At 41.6% G+C, this 14,015-nt stretch overlaps 1 protein-coding gene and 1 long non-coding RNA gene across 7 annotated transcripts in view; one reads left to right on the top strand and one right to left on the bottom strand.

The window, feature by feature from the left end:
* The window catches only part of ADPRHL1 (ADP-ribosylhydrolase like 1), a 38,256-nt gene extending 26,444 nt beyond the window's left edge, over positions 1–11,812 (bottom strand). For 2 of the 6 annotated variants that reach the window (XM_053384339.1, XM_053384340.1), the window contains exons 1-2: positions 9,602–11,812; positions 3,375–3,539 (exon numbers count right to left, since the gene is read on the bottom strand). In XM_053384339.1, coding sequence (XP_053240314.1) covers positions 3,375–3,539; positions 9,602–9,818 — 382 coding nt within the window. In that variant the 5' untranslated portion in view covers positions 9,819–11,812. Of the gene's footprint in view, positions 1–196; positions 696–981; positions 1,100–3,374; positions 3,540–9,601 lie in introns of those variants that run through there. The other 4 variants (XM_053384347.1, XM_053384348.1, XM_053384346.1 and 1 more) reach the window with 4 other exon arrangements.
* LOC128411858 (uncharacterized) lies at positions 11–13,798 on the top strand. The gene is made up of 4 exons (XR_008329937.1): positions 11–137; positions 5,258–5,330; positions 5,460–5,512; positions 13,693–13,798. It is a non-coding gene; the product is annotated as an uncharacterized LOC128411858 (long non-coding RNA).
* The last annotated feature ends 217 nt before the right edge of the window (positions 13,799–14,015 follow it).

The raw sequence follows: 14,015 nt of genomic DNA, 5'->3' as shown, positions 1-14,015 counted from the left end.
TTTCCAAAGACCCAGGACCATGACACAAGAGGCCCTGACTGTCTCCCATCACCACTCTCAGTATCTCAAAAGGGCAGGCGTCTGAAGCAAGGCCTTTGATGACAACTCAAGTGTCATCAACCTAAGTTCATACAGGGGTAAATAGCCACTCATTGTTATACATAAAGAAAACAAGTAGCAGAGTTCATTTCCATACCAGAGATACAGAGACAAGGTTTCCAGGCCGGAGAATAAGGTTGCAGGATAACCTGAAACCCTGACCCTTTTCAAAATTCAGCACTAGGCCTATGAGGCCTTTTTCTCCATAGAAACCGTGGCTGCCAGCCGTTTTTAGGAGTTTGGGATGCCAACTGTGCTGTGTCCAGCTTGTCAGGCACAGGAACGTGCTTCAACCCTAGTAGTGGAACTTAGTCCTGGTATTTGCTTATTAGTTTAATGCTTCACACCCGACTGAATGGCTTGGTGCATGTTAAGCTATGAATAAGATTAAGCCGTTAGAGGCTCATAGTCTGTTGTCACCTCACAAGGGATAGGCAGGGACTAGGTAAAAAGCTTGTTGTTGTTATTATTATAATATCCCCTAGCCAATGTAACCTTTAATTACATTTTAACAATAGTCTTTTCTATATTTTTAGCTTATTTTGTTTTATTATCATATCGTATCATATCGTATTTAAGCCTGAGGCTACACAAAAGGCGTCTGGCTGTTGAATTGGTTGCCCCCACCCATTTATATATGTGGTAGTATGACATGAAGCTGGAAAGAGAGGGAGGGGCAGAGGCTGACTTTTTAAGGGACAAAGCCTCTAAACCCAAGTCTCCCATAGTCCATGCTTTATAGAAATAGAAATTACCAACCAAATGTCTGCTAGCATTCTAGTGGCTATGAATATAGACATTTCTCACTTCACATGACTTCATATACATCATTTAAGAAAGCAATTCCAGAAGACTGGCTTATATGGGTTTAGTTGTGCTCACCTTATATAGATCCTACGTGGAATCTCAAATAGCTATTGTGATTTTGCTTTGAGAGATACACAGACCTTCTCAAAACACTTTCTAAGGTTTCTATTCAATCTATGCATGAATGAGAGCAGCATGCTTGTAACTGCTTCACTACCAAACTGCTATTCATTCATGGAACGGGGCCAGAGGGGGGGAAGTGAGCTAAAACTGCCAGGTATTTTTCTTTTTTCTTCCAGCAATTGCCATGAGAAGGACATAGTGGGGAGAGAGGCAGCAGCACTGTCAAACGAGGTTGATTGCAGAGAGACAAAAATAATCATCGTATTGCATTACAGTGTTTATGCCATGATGTTGCATCAATATATGATGCTGGTGTTGAGTGGTTCTATATTCCAGTGATATAGTGTCACATCAACACAGTGCTGGGTCTGGAATCTGCACTTTCCTTGTGAGGCCGTGTGCAGCCAGTGAAGAAGGCGTACAATGCCTCGTCTAAATGGTTAGTACTAAAGACTGGAAAGTGATCTCTCTGCAGAATGTATATGTTGCATTTGAAGCCTGAATAATACAATAACTACCACAGTGAAGTTGCGTCTCGGCACATACTGTGAGATGCATCACATATGCCTCGTTTTGCTCCCTGGGCAATTCGGTTTAAATAGATTACTTTACATCATGGATAGGCAAACTAAGGTCCGGGGGCCGGATGCGACCCAATCGCCTTCTCAATCCAGCCCGTGGATGGTCCAGGAATCCAGCATGTTTTTACATGAGTAGAATGTGTCCTTTTATTTAAAATGCATCTCTGGGTTATTTGTGGGGCATAGGAATTCGTTCATTCCTTCCCCCCCCCAATATAGTCTGGCCCCTCACAAGGTCCGAGGGACAGTGGACCATCCCACTGCTGAAAAAGTTTGCTGACACCTGCTTTACATGGACAAAATGTCCAGGTTAGTGCAGACCCTTAAAAGGATCCACGACAGATTGTATTCCTGAAAAGAAACACAAATTCCAGAACAAAAAAATCTGGACCAGAAGGCATTGTGCCAAGAACAAAGACTCTTTAAATAGACATTTAAACTGGACAGAGATAACTTACAAAAGGACGCAGTGCCCTACAAAAGGAATTCCTGGCAGCTTGCTTTTCGCATCCCAGGCAAATATGGAATTGCTGAAAAACTATACAATGAGTACAATCTTTCCCCACATGGTCATAGTGCCCATACAAGGAAGAAACCTGCCCTTACTCATCAACACATGTAACTATAGGCAACTTATAAAGCATATAAAGAATCAAAATAATTATATTCTTCATTACTGAGCGAGGCATTATTGTCAGAAGTAGATTAAATGAGAATGTAGGGGGAGGATTGTAGAATATCTGTTTTGCAAATGCAGAAGGTTCCAGGTTCAGTCCCCAGCATCTGCAGGAAGGGATGGGAGACAATCCTGTCTTAAATCCAGGAGAGTCACTGTTCATAAACTGTAGATAACACTGAGCCAGATGGACCTATAATGCGACTTAAGTATAAGGCAGCTTTCTATGTAAGAAGCTGTGGTTGCCTGCAGAACCAACAGTACTTCTTTGGTGCTATGTAAAAAAACTACGTAATGAACACTGATTTAAATCAGTTAGCGCTGAAATAGCAGCAAAATGGGAAACTCTTCAGACTGCAAAAATAATGCAATCAAATTCATGTTTACTCAGAAGTAAGCCCTCCTTTGTGCAATGGGGCTTCCTATCAGGTTAGTGTCCATGAACTCGCAGCCTAACAGTGCAATCCTACACTTAGAAGTAAACCCACTGAATTCAGTGGCACCCCTAGCCTGCTGCCCTCAAGTGTAGTACAGTGGTACCTCGGGTTACATATGCTTCAGGTTACATATGCTTCAGGTTACAGACTCCGCTAACCCAGAAATAGTACCTCGGGTTAAGAACTTTGCTTCAGGATGAGAACAGAAATCGTGCTCCGGCAGCATGGTGGCAGCGGGAGGCCCCATTAGCTAAAGTGGTGCTTCAGGTTAAGAACAGTTTCAGGTTAAGAACGGACCTCCGGAACAAATTAAGTACTTAACCCGAGGTACCACTGTACTGGAGTAGGATTTTTAAGCAGAGGTTGGGTGGCCATCTGTCATAGATGCTTTATTTGGGATTCCAGCATTGCAGGGGGTTGGACTAGATGACTCTTGGGGTCCCTTCCAACTCTACAATTCTATGATTCTACCAGTCAGATTGGCTTCTGTGTATGCATTTGGTGAGGGGGGCTGCCACCTTGTCCTTTGCCTCATGCAGCAAAATATATTGAGCTGGCCCTGGCTTTATTATTCCTTACCAATCCACTGTAGGTTACTTTAATGTACAATGATGTAGGATAAGTTTCAACTCAGAAAAACCACCACCTTACCTTTCTCATTAAATGGTGTGTGCCAAGCCAGGAGATAGTTGTCTGGCTTCAGTTGGGAGCAGCCTTCGATAGTAGCAGGATCTGACCGTCTCCCAGGAAGTTTGTCAATAGCATCCACATAACGTTTTACAAGTTCCCGATATAGGTCTTCTAAACACCAGTAATCTGTTCAGAGGAAGAAAAGTGTTACATAGTCAGGTGAAGCAGCAGGGAATGTTCAAAAGGAGAAAAGGGAATCACTCCTCCTGCTGCTTTTTCATTTGTCAAGGTTGCTAAAGATGGATCAGTGACAGCTTAACACCCTTGAACTACTCTGTCGTCAGTGCTATTTTTCTAGAAAAACGAGGTGCTGGAACTCACCGCGAACACCTTCCTTGTTCTCTTATAATGGCAATGGCACCTGAGAAATGCCGGAACTGAGTTGTGGTGAGTTCCAACGGGGGGGGACGGACCTGCCCATCACAAACACAATTAGGAGGTTAAATAATGTATAGTGCAATTCTATGCATGTTTACTTAGAGGTGTCAGGTGAGAGAAAAGCTGGAGCTGGGGCATATATATTTACATCCTACCTTTCTAGGCAAAATGCCCACTCTGTGTGGCTTACACAACAACATAAAACAGGGGTAGCTAACATAATACCATCAAACACAATACCATAAAATTTAACAAAAGCAGAAGAGCAAAAATTATAACCAGAGGAAAATTAACCTTTAAAACAGTTGAAATAATATACAGTGGTACCTTGGTTCTCAAATACCTTGGTCCTCAAACAACTTGGAACCCAAACACTGCAAACCCGGAACTAAGTGTTCCGGTTTGCGAACTTTTTTCCGGAAGCCAAACATGCTCTGTTTTGAGTGTTACGCTTCCATTTTGAGTGCCACACTTCCGTTTTGAGTGTTATGCTGAGGTCTGTCTGTTTTTGCTATTTATTTTGCGGTTTTGTTTTTGCAGCTCTTTTTTGTTTTGTTTTTGTGACTGTGTGGAACCCAGTTCAGCTACTGATTGATTGTGTGACTGCAGTACATTGTTCATTGCTTTCATTTTATGGATCAATGGTCTTGTTAGATAGTAAAATTCATGTTAAATTGCTGTTTTAGGGGTTGTTTTTAAAAGTCTGGAACGGATTAATCCATTTTGCATTACTTTCTATGGGAAAGCACACCTTGGTTTTGAAACGCTTTGGTTTTGGAACGGATTTCCAGAACGGATTACCATTGTAGCTTTTACTGCAAGGCAATGAGGGGTCAACTGTAACTCTTTGGGGTTCTTGCTCCATAAACTGGATACCATGGTGGAAAAAGCTCTGTATATAAACAGGGGCACTTTTGGGATCTCTGTACCCCCCCCCAAAAAAATTGTAGAAAATGGAGTGGCCAAAACAGGGATGCAGTGTTATATATTCATCCTGGTGTATTTCCAGGGAGATTAGATAACGACAACATTGGTTATTTAATTAGCTTTCATTTTGATGTGTTTCTAGGGATGTTAAATGACCTTTCACCAAACAAGTGCTGTCCTGTGTGTTCCAGTGCATTTCCCCATCACTTTCCTTATTAAAGAAGTGGGTTTGTTGCACAAGACCTCTCCAACAGCTATAAAGGTACAACCTGAATTAGTCCATATGTGCTTAAAACCCCCTTCAAAATAGCACCAGTCTGGAAGCGCCCTGCAAAGCCATTTTTAAACATTCCAACAAACAGAACTGAGAGATACATGTAGAAAACAATGAATAAATAAATAAAAATTAATGTAGCTGGCACTGGGCATCACCCACCCCTTTCCCACCCCTACCCAAAAGTAGTAATGTTGAGAAAGAACTCTACCTCCCCCCCCATGCAAATTCCATAGCAAATGTAGCCCATTGTCCCATATTGCAGGTTGAAAGGAACTCTGGCTGGGAGAGATTGATTTATGTCAGCACAGCAGAGTATTGTACACTGAATACTCCAGGTCAGGCTCTAAGTCACTTATAACAAACTTGCAATGTTAGACCACTAATCACAGTTTTGAATGAAGCTGAGTGTGTAGTTTACAGCCAGAATGCATTATTTTTCCATTGGTTTTATTCCCACATTGCAGGTTGGGGTGAGATACAACAACCCTGCAGTGGTTCATTGTTATAACAAGGAAAGGTAAGTCGGGATAAGTATTTGACCCTGGCATTAACATTCCTCACCCTGCGGTGAAGTGTTAGCTAAGTTAGGACGCTCCTCTATTTATAGTCCTGATTTTAGGTTCCATTAGGTCTTCCATAAAGAAAATTTCCCTACTTTATTCATGTGAGCCATATTATTGCTTGGTACTATCCTATGTGAATATTAAGAGGCAGCAAAGAATGTTGAGGATGGAAAGACCAGCAGATTAAAGGTTAAGCCATTCCTAATTCATCTCAAGATGTGAACATCTTTGCACAGAGTAAAAACATCCTCAACCTGGTCAACACTCTTGGATGTATACTCAAACAGAAACAAATCCAATGGAGCCAGGCTGATGGGAATAGCTTGGGGGCAAAGCACTGTGAAACATTCTGGCTGGGAAGTGGGGAGAAACAACTTTGCTGTGCTCTAAAATTTCCCAGACATAGCCGGGATTTTCCCATCAAAAATGGTGTCTGGGCGGAATTTTCGGCAGTCACTTGAAATGTCTTTTTTTTTTAGATTCTTCCGGGGGGGGGGAGCTTTTGTGTCCAGATTTTCACTTTTAGTATAGGGCACATTTTGGATAACATCAAGTGACCACAGGTTAAAAGCCCAGCACTGGAAATGCACTGAGTGCATAGTAAAGGTAAAGGGACCCCTGACCATTAGGTCCAGTCATGGACAACTCTGGGGTTGCGCTGCTCATCTCGCTTTATTGGCCAAGGCGTACAGTTTCCAGGTCATGTGGCCAGCATGACTAAGCTGCTTCTGGCGAACCAGAGCAGCGCAAGGAAACATTGTTTACCTTCCCACTGGAGCTGTACCTATTTATCTACTTGCACATCGTGCTTTCGAACTGCTAGGTTGGCAGGAGCAGGCACCGAGCAATGGGAGCTCACGTCATCGCTGGGATATGAACTGCCGACCTTCTGATTGGCAAGTCCTAGGCTGTGTGGTTTAGACCACAGCACCACCTGCGTCCCAAGTGCATAGCAAACAGTAGTCAGCCAAAATAAGAAGGGGTACACAGACTTAACAGTTTTCAGTTCTGTTTTTCTGTTAACTCAATATATGTGCCTGAATACAGAAATGCTGGAGGTAGCTTCCAGGAGGTTCCCAGAGCATGGCTATCAGCTTCAACCATATGTGTGCACCTACTGCCAATATAAGGAGGCAGCCACCAGTTTTTGAGCTTGCGTGAGCAGCTGCTTCCATAGTGTGCAAATTGCAGCTAAAAGGTTCACAACCATGTTCACTGGTGCTTTATCTACTAGCTGGGCATCAAACTTTCTCATCATCAGAACTGATGCAGTGCTAACACTGAAAAGGGCCAAACCCAGGCCACTTGGTGATTCAGATAGAATTGTATTGGCCATGATGGGGGAATATGCAGACCTGTTTGGCCTCCTGCAACTTGTTATATTTGTAATTTCAAGGCAGCCCATCTCACTACAGCCCTTCTGCCCACTGCACTTGTTGATTTAGGTCACACTGAATCCTGCAGTATGAATACAGATACACCTGATGCACACCACCTGGTCAATGGCTCTGATAGCATCATAGGTCCTGGGCCACTCTGCCATGAATGCCAGTGGTCCATATGCCTTGACGTCGGAGAAACAGATGATCACATGTCTACATATTGTTGCACGCCACCACAATCTCTCAGTGACGCGAGATTCCAGGGGCTCCAGGCGCTAACCCAGGGTTTGTTTCCTTTTGGAATGAGACACAGTGCAGACTGTGGTTTCTTTATAGGGTTTATATGTACATAGAACCTGAGCCTACAATGGATGGGTTTGCAGCATTAGCAACACTAGAGGGTTTTGTTTCTCCCATAGCTGCAGCCTTGAATTCAAACAGAAATCAAACATTGATCTGACACTCTCCCCAGCTTGCTGTTTTCCTTCTAGGTCACATCTCAACTCTGCTTTTCCTTCTAACTAACCATCCATTTCCCATCTCACATACACCTCTTTCCTTTGTTATCTTTAATGGCCCATCACCCAGGCAATCACCTCACCAGGAAGCTAGCTTGGCTTATATTATAAGACTTGTGGGATCCAGGGGTTAGGAAGGTCTCTGCATACATCTTACTTTTTTACCTTACCCCCACCACAAAGCCATAATACTATCCTGGCCAAGAGATAGCACAATTGTTTTGATCAATGGCAGCTATATATTCAACTTTATGGTCTAGACACTATTGATTTTTCACATTTGGAAAATGGTAAGGGTATGGAGGGAAATAATATTGTATAGCTGCTTTAAGGAGGGAGGCAACTGAAAAGTGCTGTTACCTGCTCTAGAAAACATTAGGACTGTGAAGCTGCAGAAACAGCCACTCTACAGTCCAGCCTGAGATTTTTATGTTCTGGTTTCAACAACCCTAAAAGATAAGTTATGGTAAATCAATTTAGAGATCACCAAAGGACAAAGGAAGATAGGGTTCAGATAGATGCCTTACACTTAAGATAAAACCAGATGCCATTATTAGATTTCAAATTATCTTTCATTCAGTGCTCAGTCCAGTAGACACAAAAGGTGATACAGGCAACCTCCATTTACGGAGGGGAGGGTTACATGAAATTGTGTATATTTGAAACACCATTGGAAAAGCCTGCAAAAACCCTGTTCTGCCCCCACCCCACCCCTTTTCGTGATGTTTTTGGGTCACTTCCAGACAATCATGCACATATCGAACATGCGTAAAAGGGGGCTTGTACTATCTCGACCCATGATGAGCAAGTTAAGGTGCATTTTGCTTTTCAAAATGGGAAAGCATGTATTGTCTTAAATGGCTAGAAACTGATTTTATCATGTTCCTATGTCTAAAACAGGAAGATCATGCAGCATACATGTATTATAACAACCAGTGCTTGCAATTGCAATTGGTGGAATTCAGACAGAAGTTCAAAAACGAGATTTAGAAACAGCAGCTACCCTGCTGTATACGCTATAGGCAGAGGGATATGTATGTAGCTTGCTTTTGTACAGCTAAAAATGGTTGCAAAGCAGCTTGATAAGCCTTGCAGATAACATTTATGCTCATACAGAGGTCAAGAAGCAGGAAACATGTGACATGCATTTAATCACTGACTATATTCAGAAGTATGTTAGTCATCCTTTTCCATGATAGGTTGACATCTTGCCATTATCTTTAGGGTATTAGCTCCTGCTCACATCATTGGCTAACCAGTAGCTAGACACGAAATATCCCAGATTCTCTTCAACAGGCCTCTGGTGGCTAAATTTAGAGCATCTCAGCAGCAGTCAGATAAGAGTGGAATGTCAGAGAAATTTCATTGACTTTCCCGATTCTAGAAAACACACTGAGAAGTGCAACACATTTGGAGAGCATTTGTCTTCAGTGAAGATACAGATGTTTTGTTCAGCAGTTATCTTGAAAGTATCATAAAAACAACACATAAATTGGGTTGTAAGATACCGTTGCATTCAAAAACTTGACAATATTGGATGCTTTTTATGCAAAGGGAGTTGATACTTACTATGACGGGCAGCTGTTTATATACCAGTCAGGAACAGGCAACTCTGATAAAGGAAAATGGCTTAAGGTTTTCTTTTCCCCATCCATGTTTCATTCAAGGCAAGTTTATGTCAATGCATCCAGTGAAAGAAAAATGTGTTCTAATAAATTTTATACAACCAACGAAGAGACTATGTAACCTTCTTACTGTGAATGGAAATCATATTCATTCTCATATATATATATATATATATATATATATATAGTGTGAGAACATTGAGACTCAATTATTCTCAGTAATAAGGTAGACCAGTATTGTCTTCTCCATATTGAAACAGAAAGATGAGAAATAGTTGGCCACCTAGCAAGCTCACACTTGAGGTGGTATTTGAAGGGAAGACTCCTTGTATCATTTACATTCTCAGCAACCATGCTAGTTATATGGCAAAACCAAGATATCATATGCATTGATAACTGAAGGTAGCATGAATTTCTGCACAAACTGGCTGCTTAGGTAACAGAACACAATAATTACAGCTGTTCTCCAGTTTTAGCCTTCCCCTCCCAGCTTGCATACAACCTGAAGTTTTTCCTACCTGTGACGAGAGCCTCAGCTGTAGCCATGTGCATAAGAGTATTATCACTGATTGGCCATTTGTCAGATGACAGGACCAGGTTCTCGAGTCCTCCAATTTCTTTCAGTTCCCCTTGAATCTTTGCACCTAATGCATTATTTTCCCGCGTGAAATTTCGATAGCCCAGAGCGTCTCCTACCCCTGCCAGCAACAGAGCAGCCTTAAATTTATCCATCATATGGGGGCTTCAATGCTTCTTCGGTTCTCAAAAACTGTCACTTCTTGTTTCTTTGTTCCTTTGCCTTCCAAGCTCAGGTCAAGCAACACTTTATATCGGAGCCATTGTGTCATAGCACAGAGCTGTCTGTATAAGGCAAGCCTTTCCTTTTCTGGCTTTGCAGATGCCACCACTTGTCCGACATCCAATGAAGGGATAGAAATTGTTAGTCCAAGAATTTTCTGACTTATTTTTAAGCTGCAGGCTCCCAAAGTGTGCAATGCACTAGTCCATGCAAGTAGCAAAAATCAAAAACCCTCCGAACAATCCTGGACAAAGCAAGCCAAGAAATATTTTGGCTATCCAGTTCAAGTAACTCTACACCTAGAAAAACACATGCTGTAATCAGGAGGTTTATTTTTACAGCTGTGCAAATGAGCATATTTTTCTTTGACTTTTGTAGTACTGTATTCAGTTACTTTTGGGGGGGGGGGACTGAGAAAAACACAAAACAAGGACAGTGATTATAGACACCAGAGGAAGAAGACCATAAAGGTGAGAAGGAAGCTAGCAATAAAAAGTAGAAAATGGGAAGCCAATTCATCAATGAACTGAGCTGGCTTTAAGTTTGCTTGCTGCCCTGCAGCACACTCATAAATGTTTTATTGCAGTGAAACAACACTGGGCCACACAGAAGTAGTTGAACAGTGTTTCCTTCCTAGTGTTCCTGCATGAGAATCACATTATGTATACACATAGTTAGGTTATTCTGGGGCAACTAGGCATTCCCCAAAGGATGCTTAGCTTTGGTTTCTATTTCCAGCATAATTCAAGGTTCTCTCTCATTAAAAAAAATCTCTGGCAGGATTCAAACTTGAGCATGTAGGTAGGAAAATACTTTTACATTTTATCCACTGTGGGAAAATACAGAAGTGTAAACTTTGAACAACTTGATTTAAATAAAATGTGACACAAAATTTCACAGGCCTGTGAAGGAAAGGGGTAGTTCTGTAAGGCAACTCACAAGCTAACAAAAAGGTGCTACTCATTGCTAAAAGGAAAGGCCATCTTTTAATATTCTCTTCATTCCACCTCTGAGAATATAAAATTATTTCCTAATATAGTAATACAAAAACAGCTTTACAAGCCGAACAAGATGATGATCCATTGGTATTTTGGAAGATCCATATTTAAAAATATGAATTAGTTATGGCAACTGACCACTTCCTGTTTTAATTCCCTGAAGTGCATAGGGTTAGAAGAAAAAACCTGGCAGTTTTAACAAAGCATGGGTTACATTTGTGTAAGATTGTCCCAAAACATATTTTCAGAGATTACAATAATCTTCATTCATATATTTTCTGCAGAGAATTTAGCACTCAAACCAAATTTTGGTATTACTAATTAAATGAACTTATTTCATCAGGTAGCAATATCTCTTTTGCCATCAAGATTGCTGTACTCAGTTGCACAACTGTCATGTACATACTAGAGAGTCCAACTGACACTACTGATAAATCAGCTGGATTTGCTTTGAACACCTGGGTTCGGAGTAATTGTTTGTTCTTGAGCAAGCCTTTTTCATTCCAGCTTATTTCCTGTTACATGTACTGGAAATTATAACTCAATTCAAAAGTTTGCTGTGATTTGAAAATAATATTGTTATATTGTGTTTTGTGCTTATTGCCTTTAATGTATAAATCCACCCCCCATTTTATGACTTGTTAATTATCATTTTTGGTGCACAATAACAAGTATTTTGTTGGCTCTGATGAATGGAGACAGTGCTATCAATCATCATTCTCTTCATTGAACCTTCAACCTCAGTTTTAAGGTTAATCAAACACTAGATGTTGCAGAAAATTATGCAGCGTATATTTAGGAATTTGGCCACCATTAATTAAAATCTTGTCCCTCGATCAACTCTGGGATCCCCATGAAGTTCCAGAATTCTCAATGTATCAAGGATATGTTAAATTTTGCAAATATTGCCCATCACACTAAACTGTATTAAGGACATACCGTATTTTTCCCTCTATAACATGCAGATTTTTTCTCCTAAAAAGGGGAAATGTCTGTGCGTGTTATTGAGCGAATGTGTGGTCCCTGGAGCCGAAAAATCAGGCAAAAATCAAATCGCGCTTCACGGAGAAGGGAAACCTGAAAAGAGGAAGCGGCTGCTTTCCTGCATTCTGCCTCAGGGTCTTACTGCCCACCCTCCTCTGTTTCGTTGCTGTGTTTGCTCAAACGGAACAAAGAGCAGGGAAAGCCCCTCCCCTCCAGGCAAGCAGAGGGGAAAGCAGAGTGTCGTTCCTTCTAATTCCTCTCTGTGCTCCGGTGCTGCTGGGGGAGAGGGAGAGAGAGAGGGGGAGGGAGAGAGGGGGGGAGGGAGAAAGAGAGAGGGGGGAGGGAGGGGGGAGGGAGAGAGAGAGAGAGAGAGAGAGAGAGAGAGAGAGAGAGAGAGAGATGGCTGGCTTGGGTGGGGGGAAACTTTTGCCTTTCTTTCCTCCCTCCCGTTAAATCCCTCTCCTGCATTCTTAGCCAGCTGCTTCTCTGCACACCCCTCTCATGTCCCTTGTTTTTCCTTCGCTCCCCACTTAAAATGTGGTTACAAAGCATAGATCCACATGGATCCTCAGGATCTTTGCATTGGGTCACCCCAAATTCACCATCAGATCACATAGCATGTCCATGGCTACAGCCTGCACCAGAAAAATCACGCACCCACTGTTGCCTGGGGCTGCAATGGTGCAAAAATGTGGTTACAAAGCATGGATCCACAGGAATTCTCAGGATTTTTGCATTGGGTCACCCCAAATTCACCATCAGATCACATGTCTGTGGCCACAGCATGAAGCACAAAAATGATACATCCACTGTTTCATTTAGAATGTTTTTCCCCTCGTTTTCCTCCTCTAAAAACGATGTGCGTGTTATGGCCAGGTGCGTGTTATAGAGCGAAAAATATGGTATATCCTCAAAATATAAGAACAGGAAAACGTAAGGGTTGTGATAACCATCTGCATGCTCAAATACATTAAGCTGCAAGTTAAATTCTAATACAAACGATCAACATGCTGCTAAGATTTTCATGTTTAACCTGCAATACATGTCTGTATCCAATATCACATTTTAACTGTTTAACACTTAGATTAAGAAGCGGTAGACAAATGTAACTGGTTATCAGAAAAAAGCAAGGGTTTAACATTTAAAGACAAAGCATTTCTATCCCACTGATCTTGCAAGGACAGTTTCAAAGCTAGTGCAACCTGTTAGGGTCTTTTTTTGCTGTTGATCACAGATAGCTAATCTGTGGCACTCCATATGGACTCTTAACAGCTATCAGCCTCAGGCAGCACGGCCAAGACTCAAGGATGATGAGAATTCTAGTCCAGGAACATCTAGAGAGCCACAGATTAGGAAGGCCTGCTGTAGACCCCATCTGAAGACATTTATTGTCCAGATACATTTCTGGGCAAGTGCATTAAGGTAGTTGAATGACCTTTTGAGAATACTGTACCTGGCTTTTTCACAGTTCCTAGCCTAACCACCTGGCTAGAAAAGTAAGAGATATCTAAAAGCTGTTATACTGGCATCTAGTGGTGAAATGAAAGATTCAGTTCATTACTGTTGTTTGTAGTTTCTATTTTCCTTACTGAAGTTTCACCTTAGCAGAACACAGCGGATGATGTTAACCTAGTCTAAAAGTGAAATTGGTCACCTTGTACTACATAGCTTGACATTACCCTCTATTGGCTCTTTTGTAACTCAAAAGGAAGGCTTCTGAAATCCACCACTTTACATGCTTTCAACCTTATTAGATGCAACATGGGACCCAATTTAATTTATTTACTTTATTTATTGCAAACGTTCACCTTCCTCTGATTCTTTCTAGGATAACAAGTTACAAGGAAGAGATGGGCTCCTGGAACTTCGACTGCCATACAGAGAGGAAATTTAAGAAGGGAAATCATGCAGGCTGAGAAAGAGATGTCTGCTGAAATCACTCCTTCTACATAGGAGGCACAACAGTCATGTCTTCCTTTGCATCTATATTATTAAAAAAATATAAAATGATGCTGGTACCATTTGTGGAACCCACTTTAGGTCAAGGCGCAATGCATTTCTCGGTCCTTAATCTATGAGTTGACAATCAATACACCTTGAGTTCTTGGCCACGATTTGGAAATCACTCAGTATCAGACTGCTGCATATATA

Source organism: Podarcis raffonei, chromosome 4 (assembly GCF_027172205.1).
Source record: "Podarcis raffonei isolate rPodRaf1 chromosome 4, rPodRaf1.pri, whole genome shotgun sequence".
Classification (NCBI taxonomy): Eukaryota; Metazoa; Chordata; class Lepidosauria; order Squamata; family Lacertidae; genus Podarcis; species Podarcis raffonei.
Note: the sequence above shows the minus strand (reverse complement) of the source record. Positions and strands in the feature narration are given on the sequence as shown.